General features: G+C 40.1%; 1 protein-coding gene across 15 annotated transcripts in view; it reads right to left on the minus strand.

The window, feature by feature from the left end:
- Positions 1–18,639, minus strand: part of ZC3H14 (zinc finger CCCH-type containing 14) — a 49,952-nt gene that overhangs the window by 28,910 nt on the left and 2,403 nt on the right. For 13 of the 15 annotated variants that reach the window (XM_055288496.2, XM_055288486.2, XM_055288490.2 and 10 more), the window contains exons 3-9: positions 15,527–15,641; positions 12,209–12,249; positions 11,096–11,291; positions 10,003–10,432; positions 8,155–8,315; positions 7,090–7,190; positions 4,881–5,036 (exon numbers count right to left, since the gene is read on the minus strand). In XM_055288496.2, coding sequence (XP_055144471.1) covers positions 4,881–5,036; positions 7,090–7,190; positions 8,155–8,315; positions 10,003–10,432; positions 11,096–11,291; positions 12,209–12,249; positions 15,527–15,641 — 1,200 coding nt within the window. The remainder of the gene's footprint in view (positions 1–4,880; positions 5,037–7,089; positions 7,191–8,154; positions 8,316–10,002; positions 10,433–11,095; positions 11,292–12,208; positions 12,250–15,526; positions 15,642–18,639) is intronic. The other 2 variants (XM_063644062.1, XM_063644061.1) reach the window with 2 other exon arrangements.

Here is an 18,639-nt window from a genome sequence, read left to right on the forward strand (position 1 = left end):
TGCCCCAGATTTTACCGTACAACAGTGAGTAACCACATTAACAGGTAACAGTTGCTTGCAGTATCACTTCACACTTGTAAATATATCTAGTAATACCAAAGTCCTCATCAGCAAAGGTACCTGACACCATTTCAACTGTCCCCTTTTAAAACACAATACAGAAAACCACACAAACATATAGCTTAATGAATTTTTGTAAGGCAAAACACCCTTCTGACTACCATCCAAGTCAACAGAGAGAACGTCATCTGCCACCCCAGAAGCCTCTCTGTGTGCTCCATCTTTATCAGTCCTCTTCAAAAGCAACCACTATGTGCTTTTTATATTAACGCCTAGAGGTTCTTTATAATTTCACACATACTGGGTATCCCTAGCCACTACAGTTTAATCCTGCTCCTTTTATTTTCCTTTGATTTGCCTTTTAATCTCAAGTTCTCAGGCTATTCAACCCATAGTGTCCCAAAGACTATTTTTCCGGCTGCACACTCATGGTGAAGCTCAATCAACATATTCCTCTGGCCTCTGCAACTTCTTGCAAACTGACTGCTGGACTGGAAGCTTGATGACTTAGGTTTACATTTTTGGCAAGACAAAAGTTCTGTTCTTTTGTATCAAGAGGCACAAAACAACTGGTTTTCACTCTTAAAAGCAAAACTCTAATTCTACCATCTTGTTCTCTTATTAGCTGAAATCATTTTAAAAGAAAATGCTTCTCTCATCTACTATATCAGAGGCTGGCAAATCTTTTAGGCTATTTTAGGCTATGCAAGCTATATGGTCTGTTGCAACTATTCAACTAAGGTTGTAGTATGAAAGTAGCCATGGACAATACATACATGAATAGGCACGGTTTGGTTCCAACAGACGCAACTCCTGTCCTATGGGGTTACCCAGTGGTATCATTCTTACAGAAAAGACAGCATAAATGTTCAATTATTTTATTTACCCAGTTTTCAAGACAATGAAAATCTACTATCTTCCAGAAGGTAGGACTAGTTAGAGCTTATTTTTAAAAAATGTCATTATGAAACTGTGGATTTAAATGGGCTTTAATCCACTGCGATATTTACACCTACTGAATCTCAAATAATTCTATTTTTGGCCAATGGAAACCTCTCTAAGTCGGCTCCTGCATCCTTTGGACATGGTCTACCATTCATTGACAGCTTCTTTGCTATCTGGGATGTTAAGCCATTCCAGGATCATGTTAGCATTTCTTGCCCCAGACATGAAAAAAGACATTTCTCAAGAAGCCTAGTTCTTTGTTTTTTCATTTTTTTTTTTTTTTTAGACGGAATCTCACTCTGTTGCCCAGGCTGGAGTACAGTGGCACAATCTCGGCTCAATGCAACCTCCGCCTCCCAAGTCCAAGCGATTCTCCTGCCTCAGCCTCCTGAGTAGCTGGGACTACAGGCGCACACCACAACGCCTGGCTAATTTTTTTGTATTTTTAGTAGAGACGGGGTTTCATCATGCTGGCCAGGCTGGTTTTGAACTCCTGACCTCAGGTGATCTGCCCACCTCAGCTTCCCAAAGTGCTGGGATTACAGGCGTGAGCAACTGCACCGAGCCCAAGAAGCCTAGTTTTTTAAATAGGAAGTATTCCAGGACCACAATCTGGGAACTATGGATGATGCCAAGGGTTGACGAATGTTTCTATGCCCTTCCAGTAGACAGAACTAGAAAAAAATGTATTTATATATAAAATACAATGTGAGTTCCAAAACATTTCCAATGTAAATTCAGGACAACAGGCTTTTACTTGTCTGAAGCTCATCCTCCATTAGATTCCCTAAGAAAAGTTCATGGGAATAACAGTCACTGAATTTCTGCATATAGATAACAGTTGGTGCTGGATCACTTCTAAAGGTCACTTTTGCTGGACATTAAATTCTTGGCTCACATTTTCTTTTCTGGAGTATCTTAAATATGCTAGTCCATTTATTTCCAGCACAAAAGTGATGCTGTTGAAAAGTCTGATGATAATCTACCTTTCTTTTTCTTCTAAGTCATGTGCCCCTTTTGCCTAAATGTCCATTTTATTTTTAAAATTTCATTAATTATATAATACATCTTAGTGTTATGGTTCTCAGCAAATATTCTCAGGTATACTGTGCAATTTTTCAGGCAACAGTTTCAAATATGTTTTCACTTCAGGAAAGTTTTCTTGAAAGACAGTTAATGTTTGCTCTGTTCCTCTGAATATTGTTTCTTTGGAGATTCCTATTATAAAAACACTGTATTTCTATTGCCTATTATCAATATTTGCCACTTTCTCATGAGCCCTTTCTTTTAGACTTTTAAAATGTTTTTGTCTTTTATCTTCAATTTCTCTGAAGATACTTTAATTTTATTTATTTTTAAATTGCTATTTTCTGTAGCCATAAGGTTTTGCTATGTTGCCCTGGCTGATCTTCAACTCCTGGCCTCAAGTGATCCTCCCGTCTTGGCCTCCAAATTGCTGGGATTACATGCATGTTTTATTTTATTAAGACACACTAATTCTCGAGTTCTTTCTAATTTAGTCTTCTTTTCTCTTGAGACAGGGTCTCACTCTATCGCCCAAACTAGATGGCAATGGCACGATCATGGCTCACTGCAACCTCAGCCTCCTGGGCTCCAGCAATCCTCCCACCTCAGCCTCCCTGGAGGGCAATGGTATGATTGTGGCTCACTGTAACCTCAGTGGGCTCCAGCAATCCTCCCGCCTCAGCCTGCCTGGAGGGCAATGGTATGATCATGGCTCACTGTAACCTCAGTGGGCTCCAGCAATCCTCCCACCTCAGCCTGCCTGGAGGGCAATGGTATGATTGTGGCTCACTGTAACCTCAGTGGGCTCCAGCAATCCTCCCACCTCAGCCTGCCTGGAGGGCAATGGTATGATCGTGGCTCACTGCAACCTCAGCCTCCTGGGCTGCAGCAATCCTCCCACCTCAGCCTCCCAAGGAGACAGGACTAAAGGTGTATACCTCGCCCAGCTAATATTTTTATTTTTTATAGAGACAGGATTTTGCTATGCTGCCCAGGCTAGTCTCAAGTGATCCTCCTGCCTCAGCCTCCCAAAGTGTTGGGATTACAGGCATGAGCCACTGCACCCAGCCTCAAAGTTCTTCTGTTTTATGTTTTTCTTGGCTTTGTCTTGTATTATTTAAATAATGTCTTCTAGCTCACTTTGAAATTGTATTTCTTTTTGGTATACCTTTCAGCATGCTTTCACTGAAACAATGCTGTTTTGTCTTTTATTCCCTTTTATCTTTTAATTTGGCACAGGACTTGACCTTGATACTTTTCTGTTGTTAATTTTAGGGGAAAATTTGCTTTGGACAGCTATTCTAACTTCAGAATCAACAACCTTCTTCTGTTGATTTTGTGATGTTAAAAAATATGGCACCTTGCTTTGAGATTTCCTATTGTTTTCCTCTCCTATTTTTATCTGACATTCTTTCCTTTTCTCTATTGTCTGTTTCCCTGCTCCATTTGATTCCACTCCAAGACTCTCACGTAGAGCCCTGTCTTTGAAGAAAACCTTGGTGCAACACATTACAGACTCCATAAGGAGTAGACCACTGCAGCCCTTTTAGATTAGCCTCATCTGCCACTACACTGTGCAAAATACCTCCTCTGTTTCAGCTACTCTTCTCAACTTGGCCCATTCACATTTTCCAATTGGTACCTATTGGCTGTTTGGGGGCCAAACAGGTCTTGTCCTCAGGCCTATCATTTATCAGAATAGTATAACACTGTCACGGCAAACTGAACAATACAGTCAAAAATTTTTAAAGAGACACAATGAGGAGACAAATACAGAACTGACAATTTTGAAATCATAAGGTTTCATGAAACGAGGAACAATTTAAAGGACAGTTTTGAAGAAATGAAAAAATATATTCCAAGGTTCTTGAAAAGTATGTGAGAAATAACATTAATAAGCATATAGATTTTTTTGGTGGGGTTTTAAAATTCAAATCTTAGTAGAAAAAGAAACAGAAGAAACAAGAATCCTTCTTAATGACAAAAGAGAGAAAAGGTCTGAAGAGTCATGGAGAAGGGCTGTGCAGGCCCAGGGGTCAGAGAACAGAGACACCAAAAGTCCAAACTAACAGCGTTAAGTTCTGGGTAATGAGGAGGAGGGGAGAGATACTTTCACAAAGGAGTCAGAAGATGAGAGACACACTTTCAAAGTCAAAAGATTGTATAGGAATTGGGGGAGAAAGCTGAGAAAAAAGCAAAAAAAAAAAAAAAAACCTCGAAGCAAACTGATGTATGTTAAGCACGAGGGGATAAATTAGGGTTGCTGGGACACATATGGGAGGTCAGAGACAGGATGCTTAAGAGAGGGGAGATTTAAAGGTAACTAAAATTTCAAGTTCAGGTAAACGGGTAGGATCAACAAAAAGAGAAAAAGAAAGAATGCAGAAATAAATATATCTTTAAGAAGGAGCTATCTAAAGACCAGCAAAATTCTGATAATAACTAAGGCTTAATGACTGGGTTCATGAGAGTTCACTGTACTAGCCTTTCCATTTTTGAGAACATTAAAAATTTCCACAATAAAAAGACTTTTAAAAATTTCTAGAAAGGCTGGGTGCAGTGGCACACGCTTGTACACACTTCCAGCTACTAAGGATGCTGAGGCAGGAGGACTGCTTGAGCCCAGGAGTTTGAGGACTGCCTGGGCAACACAGCAAGACCCTACCTCTTTAAAAAAAAAATTTTCTGAAGTGTTGGTATGAACCTTCCTCATGGTATCCTTCTCATTCTATTTCTGGGCTTAATCATCACTTTTTTCATAGTGTAACATTTCATAAAATCCACTGGAAAATATTCAATGCCTCATGAAAAAACTGTAGTAAAGAGTGAAACATCATTTAAGTTATTACCTTGATTTTTTTCTACAGAATCGCCTTTTGTTTCCTCTTCTTTAACGGGGGGACTTATTCTGGGGGTCCTACTTTGTCCCTGGACCACTTCTGCTAGCAATTCTTCTTGAGAAGTTCGAGTTCTGGGAGCAACTGGAAGTGTCTGTTTCTGTGGGACTTTCACATAAAAGCAAAAAAGATAGAAATACAAATGCAGTAATACATCAAAACTCCACAGTGACTATGTCATATTAAATATAAATGCCTCCTTTGGTTTAGAACACATGAGGAGTTCAGGCTGGGAGCACTGGCTCATGCCTGTAATCTCAGCACTTTGGGAGGCAAGGCGGGCAGATCACTTGAGGTCAGGAGTTTGAGACCAGCCTGGCCAACACGGCAAAACCTCGTTTCTACTAAAAATACAAACATTAGCCGGGCATGGTGGCACACACCTGTAATCCCAACTACTGAGGAGGCTGAGGCAGGAGAATTGCTTAAACCCCGAAGGCGGAGGTTGCAGTGAGCCGAGATTGCGCCACTGTGCACTCCAGCCTGGGCAACAGAGTGAGACTCTGTCTCCAAAAAAAAAAAAGAAAAAGAAAAGAACAGAACATATATATAAGGAGTTCAATCCATAGATACCATTCATTTTTTCTTACAACATTACTGAGATAGATACCTGACCTATTTATCCAAACATATGTAAACAATATCCATACAACCACATACCATGAATACAATATAATACATATGTATTCATTTTCAACAAAATGCGATTTAAGCTTAGCTTCATGATCTTATATGAGTTTCAAATTGTAATTTAGATAACCTAGGCAAAGAAAGAAAATTTCAAAGTCATGGAACTTCTCTAAACTTCTCATCATTCTAGACAATTAATACTGCTGATAGATCAGGAAATGAAATGTAGATATATCATTAGGTCAAGAGTGCGCCTTTGCCTGATCATCCTTATTCTATATGCCAAAACCTGTTGAATTTTGTGTTCAAGGTTAAATTGGGGATGAGGAGAACCAAGAGGACAGACAAGTATCAAGATCAAAAACTGATGGTGCCAGGCGCGGTGGCTCACGCCTGTAATCCCAGCATTTTGGGAGGCCGAGGAAGGTGATCATCTGAGGTCAGGAGTACGAGACCAGCCTGTCCAACAAGGCGGAACCCTGTCTCTACTAAAAATACAAAAAAATTAGCCTGGCATGGTAGTGGGTGCCTGTAATCCCAGCTACTTGGGAGGCTGAGGCAGGGGAATTGCTTGGACCCAGGAGGCAGAGGTTGTAGTAAGCCAAGATCACACCACTGCACTCCAGCCTGGGCAACAGAGCAAGACTTCGCCTCAAAAAAAGAAAAAAAACAAAAAAACTGATGGCTACAGCTTACCTCATTTTAGGAAGGGGGTCACAAAAAAAAGAAGCGAGAGAGTGGATAAGCAGGGCAATGCTGTAAGTACACCCATCAAATCCACAGCAAAACTTAAATCTTTTTAGAGTAGCTCATTACCATCAGCTTGTTAACACAAGTTTACACATTGGCTACAACAGGTCGGCCAGAGTACAGAATTTAATGACAACACAAAATGACACCCATCAGTTGTTTGCACTTCACAATCAGCTTTCCGTAAGACCAGCTTACAGCTGATTCATCTCCTGTTTTGAAAACATGTAATACTTTAATATTCTCTCATAAAATTATTCAGTACTTCCACTAGAATTGGAGCAGGAACATCACAAATTAGTCAATTCTCTGCCTCATATTCTATTAATGAGTTCCACCAAAAGGGAAGAAACCAACCTTGTTTATACACTACTGTTTGACAAATTTCTATAACTTCAGCTACCTATTATTGTCCAGTTGTACTTCCCTTTATACATCATAAATTCATATCTAATGTTGAATCTAATGCTACTAATATGAAAGTCCCACTTCATCAAAATTCTCTTCAAAATGTTTACATACTATATATTTCTCACACATTGGAAAGATATAAAAGGCATTATACGGTGCGTGAAAAACTACAGTCCATTAACAGTTGGCGAAGTTTCTCAAACTTGTCAATTTCCTTTTAAAGCCATTTTTCTATAGGGGAACCTCATCTTGGTCTTGACATCTGACAGGCACCTTTATTTTACCACAATTTAAGGAGCAATCATTTTCAGCTTACTCAAGAATTACAGAAATGTCTTACCAAGTGTAAACATTAATACATTTAAATTACCTGTAGAGTAGTTAGTTGTTTTTGTTACGGATTCTTGAGCTTCAGATATAGCCTTCAAAATCAGATTCTTGTTAGCTTGTTTAGAAGGTGGAAGAGAAGGTCTAAAAGAGTTAAGGTATTTTTATTAAACTTTAAATCTCAGTTCTTCACAGGCCAGCCATCTACTATGCCTTTACCACAACCTTCTCTAGGTTTTAAACAGACTAGCTGCAGTTTTTAGAAAATGCCAACTACACTGGAACCTTATTTTTTTTTAGACAGACTCTTACTCTCTCACCCAGGCTGGAGTGTGGTGTCACTGCAGCCTTAAACTTCCAGGCTCAAGAAATGCTTCCACATCCACCTCTCCAGTCTAGGACTACAGGTGCCTGCCACAACGACCAGCTAATTTATTTTAATTTTTTTAGAGACAAAGACTCATTACATTGCCCAGGCTGGTCTCGAACTCCTGGTCTCAAGCAATCCTCCTGCCTCAGCCTCCCAAAGTGCTAGGTACAGGCATGAGCCACCATGCCTAGGCCCCTTTTAGTTTTTTTAAATAATAAATCTGAATCTTAACTGATGTTGTTCCCTCTCACCCCACCATCATATTTAGACAATATTCTCTGCAATCCATTTCTCTCATTATTGTGTTTCTCAAAACCCAATGGAAGTCTTACATGGTATTACATTAAATATTTACATCAGGTGCGGTGGCTCACGCCTGTAATCCCAACACTTTGGGAGGCCGAGGAGGGCAGATCACCTGAGGTCAGGAGTTCGAGACCAGCCTGGTCCAACATGGTGAAACACCATCTCTACTAAAAATACAAAAATTAGCTGGTCGTGGTAGTGCACACCTGTAATCCCAGCTATTCAGGAGGCTGAATCAGGAGAATCACTTGAACCTGGGAGGCAGAGGTTGCAGTGAGCCAAGACTGTGCCACTGCACTCCAGCCTGGTTGACAGAGCGAGACTCCGTCTCAAAAAACAAACAAAAATTATTTTCGTGATTATTCTCTTCAATAAATCAGGAAGACTCCACCAAGGCAGTTAAAGATTAATTTACAGCCACGTTCAAGGTACCTCCTTTCAGGCTTTGCGGGCACAGACACACTGCTGGAGATGCTTCCTGTTCGAGACCCATAATCATCATCTTCTTCCTCCTCTTCTCCATCATGATTGAATTTTTTTACTTTAACAACTGAACTTACCACAGGCAACTTTCTCTTCCGAAAGTTTTCATCCTGCAATCAGATAAAATTTATGCTTACCTAATCTCAGAAAATAACAAAAGTTCTACCACAAAATGTTTCCATTTTAAGAAAAAATCAGTACACAGTAATATGAGAAATTCACAGAGTATTTCTTGGTTTTATATAAAAATATAAATATGAGGCCGGGTGTGGTGGCTCACGTCTGTAATCCTAGCACTTTGGAAGGCCAACGTGGGCGGGTCACAAGGTCAGGATTTTGAGACTAGCCTGGCCAATATGGGGAAACCCCGTCTCTACTAAAAATACAAAAATTAGCGGAGCATGGCGGCATGCGCCTGTAGTCCCAGCTACTCGGGAGGCTGAGGCAGAATAATCACTTGAACCCGGGAGGTGGAGGATGCAGTGAGCCAAGATCATGACATTGCACTCCAGCCTGGACGACAGACACCATATCAAAATAAATAAATAAATAAATAAATACTATAAATATAAATATTATCCCTAACAGTCAACCTTTGCTAAAACAAAAATTAGAACTTTATTTTATCAACAGCTGCATACAGTGTTATTGAGGAAACTAATAAAACAGAGTTAATTGGTTGCTCACTAGCAATTACCATGAACAATCTAAAACTGATTGAAACCCCCCAAATTAATTTAAGAGTAATATTTCAAATGCTGGAAATCCCAAAAAGGTATACAGATGTGACATAAAAGAACTCTAGGAGCAAGCCATGGAGAGGAAAATCTGGTATATCATGAGAAACAACAGATAAAACAATTTAAAAATAAACTTGGGGCCGGGTGCTGTGGCTCACGCCTGTAATCCCAACATTTTGGGAGGCCGAGGAGGGCAGATCACCTGAGGTCAGGAGTTCGAGACCAGCCTGGTCCAACATGGTGAAACACCATCTCTATTAAAAATACAAAAATTAGCTGGTCGTGCTAGTGCACACCTGTAATCCCAGCTATTCAGGAGGCTGAATCAGGAGAATCACTTGAACCTGGGAAGCAGACGTTGCAGTGAGCTGAGATCAAGGCAGATGGACCACAAGGTCAGGATTTCAAGACCAGCCTGGCCAGCATGGTGAAACCCCATCTCTACTAAAAATACAAAAAATTAGCCAGGCATGGTGGCAGGTAATCCCAGCTAATCGGGAGGCTGAGGCAGGAGAATCGCTTGAGCCCGGGAGGCAGAGGTTGCAGTGAGCTGAGATCGCGCCATCACACTCCAGCCTGGGCAACAAGAGCAAAACTCCTTCTCAAAAAGTAAAATAAAATAAAATAAACTTGGAATATGTTCTTTTGGTTTTTTTGTGTTTGTCTGGTATTTTTTGGTTGAGATGGAGTCTCGCTCTGTCGCCCAGGCTGGAGTGCAGTGGCACGATCTTGGCTCACTGCAAGCTCCGCCTCCCGGGTTCACGCCATTCTCCTGCCTCAGCATCCCGAGTAGCTGGGACTACAGGCGCCCGCCACCACGCCCGGCTAATTTTTTGTATTTTTAGTAGAGACGGGGTTTCACCATGTTGGCCAGGCTGGTCTCAAACTCCTGACCTCAAGTGATCCGCCTGCCTTGGCCTCCCAGAATGCTGGGATTACAGGCATGAGCCACCGCGCCCAGCCTTGGAATATGTGTTTAGTTACTTCATATATTATTTAGTATCAAGAACTGCTGATTTTTAGCCTAATAAGCCAGAATTTAAAAGTACATACAAACCTCCATACTCATTTTCTCCGAGTTGTTTCTAAAGAACGGACTATACGTTTCTTCTAAGCTGTTAAGCACCTCTGGTTCACACAAACGTCCTGTTTCATATACCCAACTACTCTGCATATCAAGCTCCTTGGCAGCATGAATACTATTTTGCTGCTGTTGAAATTGCAACCTGTTTAAATGAACACCACTATCTGCATTTCTACTTGCAGGTGGTCGATAAATTTCAATAGAAGGGCGAGAAGAACCATATGTAAGTGTCACTGTAGGTTTTTTCTGAGATAAGGGATTCTCCTGCACAAAGTTGAGGTCTTCGTCAATGAGATCATCTGGTTCTGGCTTAATATCAATCACATCTTCAGAGGGTGCTGGCTCCCTCAAAGGTTTCACTGTTGACATTAGTCGGGTTGCAGCTCCATCATCATAAGTCTGTCTATTTAAAAGAACAACAAAATGTATTATAGCCAAATTAGGGCAATTATCTCCAAATCTTTAAAGAATGTTTACTTCAAAAATTTCTTTTTTTTTTTTTTTTTTTGAGACGGAGTCTCGCTCTTTCACCCAGGCTGGAGTGCAGTGGAGCGATCTCGACTCACTGCAGGCTCCGCCCTCCGGGGTTCACGCCATTCTCCTGCCTCAGCCTCCCGAGTAGCTGGGACTACAGGCGCCCGCCACCACGCCCAGCTAATTTTTTGTATTTTTAGTAGAGACGGGGTTTCACCGTGTTAGCCAGGATGGTCTCGATCTCCTGACCTTGTGATCCGCCCGCCTCGGCCTCCCAAAGTGCTGGGATTACAGGCGTGAGCCACCACGTCCGGCCTACTTGAAAAATTTCAATGAAAAAACTGAGGATATTCCCTTTACGTATTCCATTCAAAACTACTTTGAAATTGCACTTTCTTTAAACTTTGATTTACTAAATTTGTGATAAAAGATAATCATACTTAGATCTTATCCATTATTTTATTCAAAAAACTACTCATGATCACTGTTTCTAAAAATTGCTGAGAACAGCAAACTGAAAGATATAAAAACTAATATAAATGTCACATACACAGAGCCACCTGCCCACAGCAGGTCTACACCAAACTCTTACCTGACATTTGTAGTTTTTGACTCCTGCGAACTTGTAGAAACTCTGGAATCTCTTTTTTCAGGTCTCGTGCTAGGAATGGCAAGCGGTGGCACTGCAGCTTCATGCCTCCTCTCATCTCCCCGACTGAAATTGCTCTTGTTTGAAGGCACGTTACTATCAAAGATGTTGGTATCAGAAGACTTCAGACTAGAGGGTTCTGAAAAGAAAAATACAGTCCTTTTAATCTATTTTTATTTTTTATTTTTATTTACTTATTTATTTTTGAGAGGTAGTCTCGCTCTGTCGCAAGGCTGGAGGGCAGTGGCACGTTCTCGGCTCCCTGCAACCTCCAAATCCCTGGTTCAAGCGATTCTCCTGCCTCGGCCTCCCTAAGTAGCTGGGATTACAGGCACGTGCCACGACGCCTGGCTAATTTTTGTATTTTTAGTAGAGATGGAGTTTCACCATGTTGGTTGGCCAGGATGATCTCCATCTCCTGAGCCCATAATCCGCCTACGTTGGCCTCCCAAAATGCTGGGATTACAGGCGTGAGCCACAGTGCCCGGCCATCTATTTTTATTACTTTAAGTCTTTTCCTTCCTCATCACCAATTCAAAAGCAACACGTTTATTGTAGAAAATTTTAAAAATGTAAATAAAAATCACCAATTATCTCAAAGGTGATTTTTCAGGGGAAGAGCACATATACATATTTTTTAAAACATGTATCTTATGTGTGTATATTCTCATGTTATTCTTCCACAACATTATTTTTAATAGTTGAATATTATTCCACACATGGTAATACAACAATTTCGTTTATTATTACTGAACTTTTAAACTGTTTTCAATTATAAAATACCAAAATATCCTTAAGGCTAAATCTTTGCACACATATGTAATTATTTCCTTCGGATAAAGTACACTGCTCCCTCTCCCACACTTAAATTATCTTTGAATTATGTTAAATTTACTGCTCTTAAGTTCATAAAAATATGTGCTTTCTAAAAAAGTTCAAATGAACCACTGTTTTGAAAGTGATGGGTTTTTCCCAAAGCACTATGACTTTAGAAAGAAACAAATCATATGCCATAGCAAGCAGAAATTAAAAAAAAAAAAAAGTTATGAATCTTACCAGTTGTAACAGAGCGAAGTTTATCTAATACACCATGAAGCCTGAGGAAAAAAACAAAAAACAAAAATAAAGCTTCCATTAATAAAGATTTCAATTCAACTGTCACTCTAAATTTATGACATTATATTCAGAGATAATTTTTTTTATTTTTTTATATTTTTATTATTTTTAAATAGAGACGGGGTTTCACTGTGTTGTCCAGGCTGGTCTTGAAGTCCTGGACTTGAGAGAACCACCTGCCTCAGCCTCCCAAAGTGCTGAGATTACAGGCATGAGCCACCACACCTAGCTGAGATAAATACTGATAAGCTGTATTTAGTGAATTAATGGTATTAACTTTCAAATTTCACATTTTTTAAAAAAGGCTTTGTATAAATCCTACAGAAGTCAATAAAAAATTGTATTTTTTTCTTCACTGTTTTCAACATCTAGCCTCTGCAAAAAATATGGGAAAGAATATCATCTGACGAGTCTTAGTCTACAAAATATGTCATGCTGTTTTCTAAGTACTAAAGATCTACTGTAGCTTACAGTAAAACAAGTATCATAAACATGTAATATTGCTTATTATTACAACCATTTAAGCAGCTTATATTAACTGCTTAAATTAGATGGTGTCTTGGACAACTTAATTCTGAGAGGTTAAAAAAAGTTATAATCTCAAACTATGCTATATAATTTCACTCTATTACTTTCAAAACTGATGCTGTAAGGCTGTAATCTTGCTTGTAACATAACCTGTTTTGGTAGTTATAAATGAGGTAATTTGCCTTACATCCCTTCCCAGTACCTCCCAAAAAATGCCAGAAATCTCATAATGTTTCAGTGAGAACCCCAGTCACATGCTACTGTCCCCACGGACACAATTACTTCAAGGCTCCAAATAATCATAATAGTCTGTTTGGGGCTGGTATTAATGAACACTAACTTAAGAAAGTAAAGTGTCAAAATGGGGACATCACTCTTTGCATCACTACATGTTAAAGAACTCAATTTATGGCCAGATGAGAATGTTGAATTAATTTGGTTTTAAATTCATTTGGTAGTCTGTTTTAAAAATCTGTATAAGTATTCCATCAAGTTATCGGAGAAAAGGATCTACTCGGTCATTTTAGAAAAAAAAAAATAGTACTCACAATAATGGTAATTTCCCCAGTCAAAAGACCCACAATCTTTTTTTGCGGGGGGCTGGGAGGGAATAACCTCTGGGGACAAATAGTAACAAATGGGTTGGGTCACCCACAGTGAGGCAGCAGTGTGTGTATCCTAACAACTGATGACCACTATACAATGTTCTTCAAATTTGTGCAATGTATAAACCCAGAGAATTCTGTGCAGAATTTCAAGAAGGCTGATAAGCATACAGTTGCCTACTTGGGCAAAAACACCTTGACGATGACCTTTGGTATAAAGGTAAGAACTTAACCAGGCTCATCTCCCCACTTAGTGCCTCCTCTTGCCATTCAAATTCGGCAGGCCACTTGCTCACTTAACTTCTGCTACATCATCACCTTTCACGGTAACTGGTAGTTCCTAGTCTGAGGGGCCTAATAAAGTATTTCTTCTGTCTATTCTCAGCTACATCATTATCCTCCAGCCCTCACTCTCACTTTACCTCAAACCTGGTACCAGGACCTAGCATCTTTTTTTTTTTTTTTTTTGAGACGGAGTCTCGCTCTTTCACCCAGGCTGGAGTGCAGTGGCGCAATCTCGGCTCACTGCAGGCTCCGCCCGCCGGGGTTCACGCCATTCTCCTGCCTCAGCCTCTTGCGTAGCTGGGACTACAGGCGCCCGCCACCTCGCCTGGCTAATTTTTTGTATTTTTAGTAGAGAAGGGGTTTCACCGTGTTAGCCAGGATGGTCTCGATCTCCTGACCTCGTGATCCACCCGCCTCAGCCTCCCAAAGTGCTGGGATTACAGGCTTGAGCCACCGTGCCCGGCCAGGACCTAGCATCTTAAGTTGAATCTTACTCTTCTAGTCAGTATTCTCAACTAAAGGCATATAACAGTAATTTATGTATAAAAGCAAAGTTGCCTATTTTAAAATTTCAAACTTAAAAAAACTTATAAATAATCTCAAAATATGCTGTACCATTACACTATAATTATTACTCAAAATGAAGGTGTGAGTTTAATAAAAAGCTTAAAAAGTGAGAAACAGAAAACCTTGCCCTGTAAAAGGTAACTCATTGTAAAAGGCAATATAAGAAGCCAACCCAGTTCAAAAAAACATCTGTAACTGGTTTTGGTGGGGGAAAAGGAACTATTAAGATACAGAAGCTGGCCAGGTGCGGTGGCTCATACCTATAACCCCAAGACTTCTGAAGGCCAAGGCAGGAGGACTGCTTGAGCCCAGGAGTTAAGACCATCCAGGGCAACATACTAAGACCCTGTCTGAACAAAAAATTTAAAAATTAGCCAGGCATGGGCGTGCAGGAGGGAGGGGACTGCAATGGGATGATCACTTGAAACCAGGAGATCGAGGCTGCAGGGAGCCATGATTGTACCACTGTGCTCCAGCCCGGGTGACAGAGCAAGACCCTGTCTCAAAAAAAAAGATATAGAAGTTTACAAAAGAAACATAGTAAGTATAGCCGACATATACTAAGAATTCCTTAGGGAAAAGATAGAGACACCTGTAAGTACTTTACACATATTAGCCCATTTGATCCTCAACAATAATTTTATAAAACAAGTGACTGTACTATTCCCATTTTATAGCTAGAGAAACCAAGGCAAGACACAGGGCCAAGATTCAACTTTGGCTGTCTGGCTTCAGAGGCTGATAAGGTTTGGCTCTGTGTCCCCACCCAAATCTTATATTGAATTGTAATCCCCACCTGTCAAGCGAGGGAGGTGACTGGATCATGGGGGTGGTTTTCCCCACGATGTTCTCATGATAGTGAGTTCTCAAGAGACAGTGAGTTCCCGAGTTCTCAAGAGACAGTGAGTTCTCACAAGATCTTATGATTTTATATAAGTCTCTGGAAGTTCCTCCTTCACTCTTCTCTTTCCTGTCGACTTGTGAAGAAGGTGCTTGCTTCCCCTTCCACCATGATTGTTAAGTTTCCTGGGGCCTCCCCAGCCATGTGGAACTCTGAGTCAATTAAACCTGTTTCTTTTAGAAATTACCCAGTCTCAGGTATTTCTTCATAGCACTGTGAAAACGGACTAATACAGAGGCTGTGCTCTCATCACTCACAAACTGCCTCTCCAAATTAAACCTAACTCAAGTGTCAAGAACCTCTCTTTGGACAGAATATCAACTCAGGCTTGTGCCAAACTTTGGTCTGAGGCACAAAAATTCAGAAACATACCATACGGTGAATCGAATTGTGTTGTTCCCTAGAAACAGGGACAGATCCTCTGTCATTTGGTCCTGACTTTTCTTGTTGGCCACCATCACCATAATGTAATCAGGAAGTTCTTCATCTATTTAAAAGGAAAGGTATATCAAAACTTTGTTTCCTCAAAACTTTCTTCTTAAAGTTGATGTGCTTGAAAACATAGATGTAGCTCTAAGCTTTAGAGTCTCAGAGCTCTAGTGGAATTATATTGGACAAGATGGCTTAGCTTTAATTTTTTTCTCTTCATTCCACAGGTATTTCAATTACTAGAAGAATGGAAATTAAGAATAATTGATACTTACAAAACTAAACATTCTGAATTATAGGGTCAAACTTGAGCGTGCATTCACTTTCTTGAATCTTTTTAATAATGCTTATTAATTTCAAAGAAGCTTACGGGAAACATATGAACATTCCCCAAGAAAAAGAATTGAGTTTTGTTTAGTTTTAATTTGCAATGTTTCAAAATAACACTCATTTCTCAAGTGAACATCTTTACTCTTGCTAAAGGCAGGTTTCAATTACTCACAGTAACAAACTTGTAGCAACATCAAATAAACAAACAGACCCAAAAGCTCCACATCATTTAAAAAACTCAATTTTAACATTAAATAATGTCAACTCAATGCACTGTTTTACCCTCACAGTGGTAATCCTACAGTGATTATAAGGGTGAGGTCTAGGACAAAAAAAAAAGAAAAAGAAAAAAAAAAAGGCCAGGCACAGTGGTTCATGCCTGTAATCCCAGCACTTTGGGAGGCCAAGGTGGGCAGATCACAAGGTCAGGAGATCAAGACCATCCTGGCTAATACGGTGAAACCCCATCTCTACTAAAAATACAAAAAATTAGCGAGCTGTGGTGGTGAGCGCCTATAGTCTCAGCTACTCGGGAGGCCGAGGCAGGAGAATGGCGTGAACCCAGGAGGCAGAGCTTGCAGTGCGCTGAGATCCTGCCACTGAACTCCAGCCTGGGCAACAGAGTAAGACTCTGTCTCAAAAAATAAATAAATAAATAAATAAATTAATTAATTAAATAAAATAAATAAAAGAAGCCAAAAAACACCCTCACAGTGGTAATCCTACAGTGATTATGAGAGTAAGGTCTAGGATTTAAAAAAAACAAAAAAACAAAAACCTCAGTAAGAAGACAAGGAAGCAAAAGCTGTTATCAGGAACTCTAATCTCTGATCCCCAAAACTCCATTCGAGTTTTTTTTTTTTTCCTTTTGCGACAGAGTCTCGCTCTGTTTCCCAGGCTGGAGTGTACTTGCACAATCTCAGCTCACTGCAACCTCTGCTTCCTGGGTTCAAGCGTTTCTCCTGCCTCAGCCTCTGGAGTAGCTGGGATTACAGGCACCTGCCACCACACCCAGCTAATGTTTGTATTTTTAGTAGACACCAGGTTTCAACATGTTGACTAGGCTGGTCTCGAACTCCTGACCTCAAATGATCTACCCACCTCGGCCTCCCAAAGTGCTGGGATTACAGGCGTGAACCACCGTGCTGTGACAAATTTCTTTAATACCTTAAACACTTGTAATATTTCTATGCAGGCAGAAAGGTTCATTTCAGAAGTACTTTTTTTGTTTCAAAGAAAAATATAAAAAATGCAGTTCAAGTGTTGAGAGAATAAAAGAATAAATAAATCTTGGTTCAGCTTCATTTTCTTTGAGCCTCAATTCTCTCATCTGTTAGTCTCCCAACAATCCTGACAACAAATCGTTTATGAAAGTGCCCAGCAAATGGTGGTAAGTACTCCATAAATTATCAATTCTCAAACTCTTTGGTCTTGGGACCCTTCTCTGGTTTATGCAGGTTCTATCATTTACTGTGTTCAAAATTAGAACTGATCATTTTTAACTAAAAAGTATTTATTAATTCATTAAAAAATACATCCATCACGTGTTAATCACAAACTCAATTATATTAACACAAGTAATATTATTTTTATTAAGTTTTCCAAAAAAAAATTTAGGCGAGGCACGGTGGCTTACGCCTGTAATCCCAGCACTCTGGGAAGCCGAGACAGGTGGATCACCTGAGGTTAGGAGTTCGCGATCAGCCTGGCCAACATGGTGAAACACCGTCTCCACTAAAAACACAAAAATTAGCCAGGGGTGGTGGCAGGTGCCTGTAATCCCAGCTACTCAGGAAGCTGAGGCAGGAGAATTGCTTGAACCTGGAAGGCGGAGGTTGCAGTGAGCCAAGATTGCACCACTGCACTCCAGCCCGAACCACAGAGTGAGACCCCATCTCAAAAAAAAGAAAAAAAAAATGTACTGCAAAGACTGGCCTTGTTTCATATTTTTATATATCTTGTTCTATGTGCTTATGACCGAAGAATATGAAAAAATCTGGTCTCACAGATATGCAGTAGAAAAAGGAGTATTCTGATAGTCTTTCCAGATAAGGTGGATATTCTTCTGCGACACTACACCAAAACTAAACAAGTGGTAGCTTATTAAATGTTAAAGCAATGTGGAATGTCAAATACGTCAATGACCTTTTTGAACTGTTGTACAGAAATCCACTGACCCACCCCACAGTTTAAATAAATCTTTAATCCATGCATAATTTTGTAATATTATGCATTGGTTATTTAGAAAAGATTGGTTCACTTAGCTACAAAAACCACTGACACGTTGATTCATTATGCAGTATAAAATAATTATTTTTTAATATCACCATTGAGTTGGCCGGGTGCAGTGGCTCACACCTGTAATCTCAGCACTTTGGGAGGCTGAGGCGGGCGAATCACAAGGTCAGGAGTTCGAGACAAGTCTGGCCAACATGGTGAAATCCTGTCTCTACTAAAAATACAAAAAGTTAGCTGCGTGTAGATGGCGGATGCCTGTAATCCCAGATACTCGGCAGGCTGAGGCAAAACAATCGCTTGAATCCAGGAGGCAGAGGTTGCAGTGAGCCAAGATCACGCCACTGCACTCCAGCCTGGGCAAAGAGTGAAATTCCATCTCAAAAAAAATAATAATAATAATAAATTTTTTTAAAAATCACCATTTATTTAATCAGAATTTTTTTAAGTACTGGGAAGCTGTGAAATTCATGGAGGCAGGCTCAGATTTT

Source organism: Symphalangus syndactylus, chromosome 8 (genome assembly GCF_028878055.3).
Source record: "Symphalangus syndactylus isolate Jambi chromosome 8, NHGRI_mSymSyn1-v2.1_pri, whole genome shotgun sequence".
NCBI lineage: Eukaryota > Metazoa > Chordata > Mammalia > Primates > Hylobatidae > Symphalangus > Symphalangus syndactylus.